This window comes from Olea europaea, unplaced genomic scaffold, assembly GCF_002742605.1.
Source record: "Olea europaea var. sylvestris unplaced genomic scaffold, O_europaea_v1 scaffold1222, whole genome shotgun sequence".
NCBI classification, from domain to species: Eukaryota; Viridiplantae; Streptophyta; class Magnoliopsida; order Lamiales; family Oleaceae; genus Olea; species Olea europaea.
In genome coordinates this window covers 57,187-66,772 of record NW_019229647.1, presented here as the reverse complement: position 1 = coordinate 66,772, position 9,586 = coordinate 57,187, and the positions used below count along the sequence as shown (strand labels likewise).

At 39.7% G+C, this 9,586-nt stretch overlaps 1 protein-coding gene across 2 annotated transcripts in view; it reads right to left on the bottom strand.

Moving 5' to 3' along the window:
- The window catches only part of LOC111374226, a 15,302-nt gene continuing 5,716 nt past the window's right edge, over positions 1–9,586 (bottom strand). For both annotated transcript variants that reach the window (XM_022996866.1, XM_022996867.1), the window contains exons 4-7: positions 1,761–1,856; positions 1,530–1,652; positions 1,089–1,351; positions 1–403 (exon numbers count right to left, since the gene is read on the bottom strand). In XM_022996866.1, coding sequence (XP_022852634.1) covers positions 293–403; positions 1,089–1,351; positions 1,530–1,652; positions 1,761–1,856 — 593 coding nt within the window. In that variant the 3' untranslated portion in view covers positions 1–292. The remainder of the gene's footprint in view (positions 404–1,088; positions 1,352–1,529; positions 1,653–1,760; positions 1,857–9,586) is intronic.

Genomic DNA, 9,586 nt, shown 5'->3' with positions numbered 1-9,586 from the left:
ATATCCTCAGCGCTTAACTTTACAATTCAAAGCCATCACTCATCAGCACCAAATTTACCATCATGTAATACAAAAATAAAAAACCCAAATGCTCAAAGGCCTACAAAAGACAGCAGAACGAAATGAAGGAGTAACTAATACTCAACTCAACTCAACTCTTGAGAATTGCATGAATAGAGATCGTACTACACTTCGCACCATCTGGGCATTTGTAAAATCCCATGATATATCAGAGTTTATAACTTGCCATCAAGACTTTCAGTCTTGCTGCCTAGTTGTTGGTGAATAAAAGTTACACGCTGACCACGCCAGACACCCATGGAACGATCAATGGTGCATTTGGGTGTGCATTTCTATATGATTCCGAGTACCTGTCCTTAAAACTCAATTTTGGTTTCTCATCCTGCATTTGACAACAAAAACAAGAAAAAATGTTAGTTGTCAAACCAATGACCAACGCCGATCTGTTTTTGGGGAAATCTGGTTCCAAACCGACCTTTTTACTAGACTATATCAAAGCTTTACTTGCAGCCGTCAAACTATACGGGCGCAAGCACATTCCCGGGTTTAAGGTATAGGTGACCAAGGGTAGCTTATCTCTCTCTAGTAGATTCATTTTTGGAAAATTGCACCATTACTCCAAACTTTCCGAGTAGCAAGTTAAGTTCCCATCTTATTGGAGTAAGTTGACCTTTCACTATACTGGCACACAAACAGTCAAAATCCTCGTTAAACTTTCACATAGTCCTTATGGGAACATGCATCAGTCAGAATTTATGGGCACCAGCTCAAGCTGGGAAACAAAACCTATGTTCATAAACTTAGTTTAATTATTTTTAACAAAATTTGGATGGTTTCTATCATTGGGTATTAATTGAGCAACAATAATGATAGGTTAAATACCAACTTGCTACTTGAATAGTGGGTTGGCAAGCAATAGCACAGTAGTTCCATTTGTTTTTCTTTAACTCGAGTAGACATTATTCTATCCCTTGCAAAAGATTTCTTTTCCATGTAGTATAACATAACTAAATAAATAAATAAGCATAAACAAAATCAGCTTAATGACAAAGCATGCGAATACTTACATATTTCAGCCAGCACTCTTGATTTTTGTGTTCATAAATATCTGGAGAGTAACATCCAGTCTCAGATGGGCAGTAAACCCAAATATTACATTTAATTGCTCCCGGTTTGGCATCTTTAGCTTGATTCAAACACGCCATACAACATTCATATGCAGATTCTTTAGGATGAGTAAGGCCCCATCTTACAGCAGCACCACCATAGTCCGTATGAATTTCGGCATGGCATTCGGGAGGGAGCTGTCTGCCAGGCAAGATTCGGCTGTCTGGATAGTTGACAGTGTAAAAGTAAAAATGTACATCAAATTCAAAGCAAACAAGTTAATAAACAAGTACAAAAATAAATAACAGTTAATTATTAAGATATACGTTCTATACAGGATAGTGGGTATAAATTATTTAAAAGTCGACTCAGAGTTAGGAAAAGAATTAATAAGTTGTTACCAAACTCCTCTTCACCCTCGGGTTTGTCATCATGTTCTTTATTAATGACTTCAAGCGGTATCCAGAGCCCCATTTCTTCTGACAAGTGGGCCCAATCAGAACTCAAAGCTCTTGCAATAATACCTACAGACACAAAATAGTAACTGAGATGTTTAACTGCGCTAACGAATAATTCTAAACACCAATTAACTTAAGGTCAAGAGGAATATTCTAAACCAGAAATATTAGTACCGGCATCCTCGGGCAATATTGTGGTATTCAAGGTTTTCCCACGGACAAGTCTTTTTGCCTGTTTTAGTTTTTCCTTGCGCCACCTTTCGACTGCCTCTGCTCAGCAGAAACAGCATCAACAATTTGAGTTATGGGACAAAATATGCAGAAACATAGAATAGAGATCACAAAAAGTTAATTACACATTCCATGATTATTTTTTTTGATAGGTACATTCCATGATTATTATTTTGTATCCTTTCACTATCATCAATTTATTTTGTCTTGATAATTAATCGGTCAAACTCTTACGTATTTTTTATGTTACACAATGCAGTAGCACATAGAATCAGAACATTATAATTTTAAGTCAAACACTTTGGAAACTAATTCAAATGAGTGGCACGCGCTCCGCTAACATATAAAACAAAATGGAAGCACTATAAAATTTTAGAATTTAGCTGTAGAGACGTAGAAGACCTAGCAAGCTTGTAATTTTGATTAGCTCCAAGAGAATTTTATTCTATACTTTTATATTCTTCTCAATCTATTTGTTCCTCATTAAATCACGATTGTTTTGTTCTGGTTGTAAAGTTTACAAACAGAAACTGAAATCATATTGGTTTTTTTGTAAAATGTCACAAACCAATATACTGGTTAATCAATCTCCCTTATGCTCCTATTATTTTTTAGCATAGCTGCACTCTTATCATGTATTTCTAAGGGGGGGAATAATGACAGACTAAACCTAATGAAACAATAACCTTAAATTATCAAATTTCCAAAATTAATGTTCCAAGTCAAAATAAAGCTAAAATTCAATAATTATTTTTGAAAGGCTAACATTGAAAAGTTTCAAAGTATCTCAGAATGAAAGATGTGAACCAGTATTATTTTCTCTAGGGATTGACTTATGATCCACCTGAAAACCAAATATTAGATGGCTAAAACCTGCTAGTTAAGGTAGGAACATCTAGCTTTTAATCATAAGCTCGTAAGAAACTTTTTTTCATTAATTAAATGGTCTTTCAAAGGTCGGGATGGATATGTCTTATCAGAGACATTGGTGAACTAAAGTATCATCATTGGTGGAATTTGTTGTGTAAATAGCAAGTGGAATATTAGGCCCTTGTTTAAGCCCCATTCATTAGAAAAAAAATATATATTCTTAAACAATGTTTTGATATCATTTCAATTACACATTCTTCAATAAAATAATATTACACACAATTCAAAACTTTTCCTTATTTTTTAACTACACATTTCCTATCAATACATTATTCAAAAAAGCATTTTCCCCCAAATGGGGCTCAAACAAATATGTAGATCTAAAAATAAAAGTCGAAGTGGAAGAGTTATGAAATCCTCATCAAGCACAAGACCACTAAAGAAGAAATAAGACTAGTTATAGCAAAATTGCAAGCATAGGAGATCAAAAATGAACTTTATCTCTTTTGAGTATCTAGTGGCTTATTTCAGATTCGTGTGAGACGTGACATCAAGCTGTAGAGTTTCAAAGTGCATTGCAAGAGAAGTGTTGGATCATAAAAAGATCATTGAAAATAGTATTGGAGTAAAGGATCCTTATCAAAATAGCATTGGGTTATAAAATAATGATAAAAGAAAAGAATGTATTAGATTGAAATTAAACAGCCACTTTGTATTCTGACTCCTACATATTTTCTTATATCCACATCTTTACATTGAAAAAAAGTTGTAAAGCAAACATCCAGCGTTTCTTTGACTAATTAGGAACTTTTATTTGGCTGCGAAGTGGCAGTTATAACTGGAGGAAAACAATGATTCTTTTTCTCATGTCCAGAATCTCATTTCACTCGTTAGCCAAAGAGGTTGGATTTTGTGAATCATGAGTTCTCTGAAACTTACAGTTTTTATACTAATCTTGAGGGTTATTTTCAGAACAGCAGAGGCTTGATGAAAGGGGATCCTTTGTCTCCACTACTGTTTGTTACTGTAATGAAGGCTTTCAGTAGGATGCTAGAGAAAGCTATGGGGAAGAATTTGATAAGGGGCCTTACGGTTGGTCACGTGCAAGTGTCCCATTTGTTATTTGCAGATGATATGCTGATATTTTGAGATGCAGGTGATGAGAAATTCAAAAACTTGTGTTGTTTGCTTCTATGCTTTGAAGCGGTGTCTTGATGGAAGATAAGTCTGTTGAAATCTGGCAAATATAGATTAGAGAGGATTCAAATGAAATTTCTTTGGACAAGGCTAGGGAGGAGAGGAAAGTTCATTTGGTTAGTCAGGATGGTGTTCGCTCTCCTATAAGGACGAGATGCCTTGGATTGAGGAACCTTATTTTGTTTAATAAGACTTTATTGGGCAAATAGTTGTGGTGATTTGGAGTGGAGAGGGAAAGTTTTCGAAAGGAAATTATATGGGCGAAATATGGTGTGATCGAGAGGGGTTGGTGCTTAGTTGAGGTTCGTAGTTCTTATTGGGTGAGTTTATGGAGGTATATCCGACGAGGATGAAGTGCCTTCCAGGACAGACTGACTTTTGCAGTGAGGAATGATAATAATATTAGATTTCGAGATGATTGTTAGTGTGAAGATCAACCGTTAAAAATGAGATTTCCTTCCTTGCATCGCATTGCCCTGAGGCATTCTATTATGGTGAACGATCGATTAGACATTCACAATTGGAATTATAGCTGGAATATTATTTTTGGGAGGGGTTTACAGAATTGAGAATTGGATGATTATGCACTGTTCTTGACCTGTTTGCTTGAGATGCAAATTCGGGTAGGAAAAGGTGATCATAGCAAGAAGAGGTTTTGCATGGAATAGTATTTTTTCAGTTCGCACTTATTTCAGATCCCTTTTGGGACCTGTTGAGAGTTCATTTTTTTCTAGAAGATGGTGTGATGATGTAAATTAGCTCCACGAGTGGCATTTTTAATGTGGATTGTTGTGAGGGGATAGGTGTGAACGATAGATAACCTTCAAAGAAAAGGTGGATAATCTTCAAAGAAAAGGTTTTTATACAACCGAGTGGTGTTATATGTGTAAGAGGGATGGGGAGAAGATCGAACACTTGTACATTCATTGTGATGGTGTTCGTTGGCTATCGAACAATATTCTAACTTCTCAACATATGGATTAGGTGTTGCCTAGGAGTATAAAGGATGTGTTGCGAGCATTGAGGAGAAAATTTCGTTGTAAGGATAGCAAGCTTGCATAGGATCTTATCTCGGGATGCATTGTATGGTGTGTATGGAGAGAAAGAAACAGCCACTATTTTGAAGACCACTGTTTATCTAACTATGTATACTTGGTTTACTGCCGCGACTACTAATCCTATAGAAGGGCTATCTAAATTCATGTTGTTTCTTTCTCGTTTAAATTGATAATGCATTTCCTGTGTATTCTTTTTAGATTAATAAAATTACCTGATTACCAATATAAAAAAAAAAAAAGGATGCAACCATGCAGTAACAGAGATTCACATTGCGTGCCCTTTTATTTCAGTAAAGCTGTCTCAGAAGCCTGATTCAATGCATATAATCAAATTATGTACCTACTTATAAAAATGATGTAGTATCAATAACAGAGAAAGAAGAAGGGGGAAGTGAGGAGAGGAGAAGAGAGGAACCGGGGAAGCACACAGAGAGGAGAAACGGGGCTTTAGCCAAACTTTTATTCAATCAAAATTCATCATCTCAAATAACAATGTAAGATAGGTTTAAATACTGGAAAATAATGCAAACCTAGGGCCAAGCCCAATACACAAGTCCATAAAATTAAAATAACCTAAATTCCAACTAAAATAATTAAAATTGCTAAAATTAATTAAAATTGGATGTCCTCATCAATTCTCCCAGGGTGGGAGAGAAAACTCGACCCTATCGAGTGGCTATATCACCATAGGCATCTGTCAATCTCCCAACCATAAGCTGAGTGGCTGGGCAAGCTTCTTCCTGCGTCTGTAGAAATGCGTCAGTGGCGGTCTGAACCTGGTGTCCTCACCAACTCCCCTCGGGTGGACGGGAGGCGATCTGGGCCAAGGAAGATCCTGCTGACTCCGATAAAGCTCTAACAAATCTGGATCCAAATGCTGTAGTGTCTTCCTGGAAATCCATGCACAATCAGAATCTGGTCGACCAACCCAAGGAACAAGGAAGCGCTGAACCTCTCCATTATTAGTGAACACAGTTTCTTCATCTAAAATAGCATCAATTTTATCTGTGTGTGCTGTGAGAGGTGGTAGTGAGTTAGAGGGGGCCAAAGAATTAGAATCAAGGTCCACAAAAGGAGGTAACAAGGGATCATCTGAGGGAATGAAATGGCCTTTATAAGCTACAAGGTCTTCAACATTGAAAGTATGGTGGTAACCAATGTGGGATGGAATGTCGACAATATATGCATTTGGACCAACTCGCTTTAAAATTTTAAAAGGACCAGCACTACGAGCTTGCAATTTGGAGACGGGTCCATGTAGACGCCGCTCTGGCCTAATGCGAACCATAACGTAATCCCCAACATTAAACTCAATGTGTCGTTTATGTAAATCAGCTTGTAGTTTATAATTTGCATTACTAGCTTCAAGTTGGTTATTGATCTCAATGTGCAAATCACGAAGGTGTTGTGCAAATGCTTCGGCTGATACTGACACTCTAGCCTGTGGGGACATAGGGATAAGATCTAATGGTTTCCTAGGCTTGTATCCGTGAACGGTTTCAAATGGACTCATACCTAATGAACGATTTACGGAGCTATTATACGCGATTTGAGCGACCGGAAGGATTAAATCCCAATTCCGAAGGTTCTCCCGGACCAGACAACGTAATAAGTTACCAAGACTCCGATTAACAACTTCGGTCTGACCGTCAGTTTGAGGGTAGTAGGCTGTAGAAAATTTTAATTTGGTACCCATCTTATGCCACAAAGTCCTCCAAAAATAGCTAGTGAAGCCAACGTCCCTATCGGACACGATGGTCTTGGGAAGCCCATACAGTTTGACAATCTCATTAAAAAATAACATGGCAACCTTGGACGCATCCGATGTTTTGCTACAGGGGATAAAGTGAGCCATTTTCGAGAAACGATCGACAACCACGAAAATAGAATCATGCTTCTTTGGGGTGCGTGGCAGTCCTAGCACAAAATCCATACTAACGTCTTGCCAATGACAATTGGGGACGGGGAGAGGAGTGTATAGGCCTGTGCTCTGCTTCTTCTGTTTGGCCAATTGACAAGTGTTACATGTACTAACAATTTTAGCCACATCTCTCTTTAAACTAAGCCAATAGAATTGGCGTTCAACCTCCTCAATGGTCTTATCACGCCCAAAGTGACCGGCTAACCCTCCCGCGTGAACTTCCCACACTATAAAATCTCGAACTGAAGTTCGAGGGATGCACAATTTATTGGCTCAAAAGAGATAACCCTTCTCATGTCGAAAGCCATCTGTGCTGTTTGATTGTCCTCCTTGCAAATCGAGAAAGATATCCTTAAAATCTGGGCATGCCTCGTAATCCTCCTTAAGCCTTTCAAAACCAATGACTTTGACACTCATGATCGACAAAAGGGAGACACGACGACTTAACGCGTCAGCTGCTTGGTTCTCCACGCCCTTCTTGTGTTTTAAAACAAATGAATAGGCCTGCAAATATTCAACCCAACGTCCATGCCTAGAACTTAATCTCTTCTGAGAGTTGAGGTAACGGAGGGCTTCGTGGTCCGAATAAAGGACGAATTCTTGGGGCAACAAGTAGTGGTGCCAATAGCGCAAAGCCTGGACCACCGCATACAGTTCCTTATCATACGTTGAATATCGTCGTTTGGCATCATTTAACTTTTCACTGAAATAGGCGACAGGGTGACGATCCTGACTTAAGACTCCGCCTATACCTACCCCAGAAGCGTTACATTCAACTTCAAAGACTTTGGAAAAATCGGGAAGACGCATGACAGGAGCTTCTGTCATTCGCTCCTTGATTAACTTAAAGGCCTTCGCCGCCCCGCGTGTCCAATGAAACTCCCCTTTCTACATGCACTCCGTGATAGGCGCCATAATAGTGCTAAACCCTTTAATAAGACGGCGGTAAAACGTAGCTAAGCCGTGAAAGCTCCTGACATCATGAATGGCCTTAGGCTCAGGCCAGTCAATTATCGCCTGAATCTTAGTAGGGTCAGCAAACACCCCTGTCGACGAGACAATGAACCCTAGAAAAACTACGCTATCGGTGAAAAAGGAACATTTCTTGACATTAGCATACAGGTTAGTCTCGCGAAGGGTAGAGCAAACTTGTTTGAGGTGGTCACGGTGTTACTCCTTAGTTTTACTATAGATGAGGATATCATCAAAGTAGACAACAAGAAATTTACCCATGAACGGCCGAAGAGTTTGTGTCATTACCCGCATGAAGGTACTCGGCGCATTACTTAGCCCAAAAGGCATGACCATCCATTCATAAAGGCCATCTTTCGTCTTAAACGCGGTCTTCCACTCGTCCCCTGGGCGAATTCTAATTTGATGGTACCCACTCTTTAGATCGATCTTTGAAAAGATTGTTGCGCCAACCATCATATCCAGCATATCATCAAGCCTGGGAATGGGAAAACGATACTTCACCGTGATCCTATTGATAGCGCGACTATCCACACACATTCTCCAAAATTCATCCTTTTTGGGCGTCAATAGGGCGGGGACAGCACATGGGCTTAAACTCTCACGAATGAATCCTTTGTTGAGAAGGTCATCTACTTGCCTTTGGAGCTCAGCGTGCTCGGTAGGATTCATCCTATAATGTGGCAAATTTGGAAGGAATGCACCGGGGACGAAATCTATGGCATGTTGAATATCTCTTAGCGGAGGTAGATGATCAGATAGGTCCTCCGGAAAGACATCTCGAAACTCCTGAAGGATCGATTGGACTTCCGCAGTATCCTCACTTGTGGAGTTAGATGAAACCTCCATGACTACTAAGGCGAACACAATTGAGTCACCAACAATTGTACGCTCAAACTCTGTAGGACTAATGATATGCAACCCCTTTTGTTCCACACTTTTCTTCGCTTCTGGTGAGCCAGCCGGCTTTGGGGGTAGTGGGTTAAGGTGAATCTTCTTTCCATTAAACACGAAGGAGCAGGAATTGGATCGACCATATATGGTTACATCTAGGTCAAATAGCCAAGGTCGTCCTAAGATGATGTGCCCGACGTCCATCGAAATAACGTCACACCATATATGGTCCTTATACTCCAGGAACTGGATAGGGACTAAACAATGCTCCTTAACAACTATAGAGGAGTTGTCAACCCAAGAGACACTATAAGGTTGGGGGTGAGGAACTGGCTTCAACCCTAGACGGGATATAGTAGCCTTCGAAATCGCATTAATACAGCTGCCACTATCCACGATAACTTTACAGCCCTTGTTATTAATCTTGATGTAGGTGTGGAAGATGGCATGACGGCGCCAATCGTCGGCATCCTTCGGCTGGGTGAGGGTGCAACGGACGACACCGACTCTGGGCGTATGTGGGATAATGGGACTAGCCTGAATACAACCTAAGAAGGTATCCTCACTGTCCTCCAAGTCTTCAAACTCATCTAACTTAGGCTCATAAACCTGATCCTCTAGTGGTTCGACGACTATATCCTCACGTTTGTCCAGAACTAGGGCTCGGCTAGGGCACTTAGAAGCAATGTGACCAAAACCCTTACAGTTGAAGCATTGCAAACGGGAGGATGTCCTTGAAACCTCAGAACCTCTACCTTTGTTATCCGATGCAGGGGTAGTATTAGAGGGAGGAGGACCTAGAATAGACCTAGGGGATGGCGTGGATGCAGATGAGGTTGTAGTGCGGGAGTCACTAC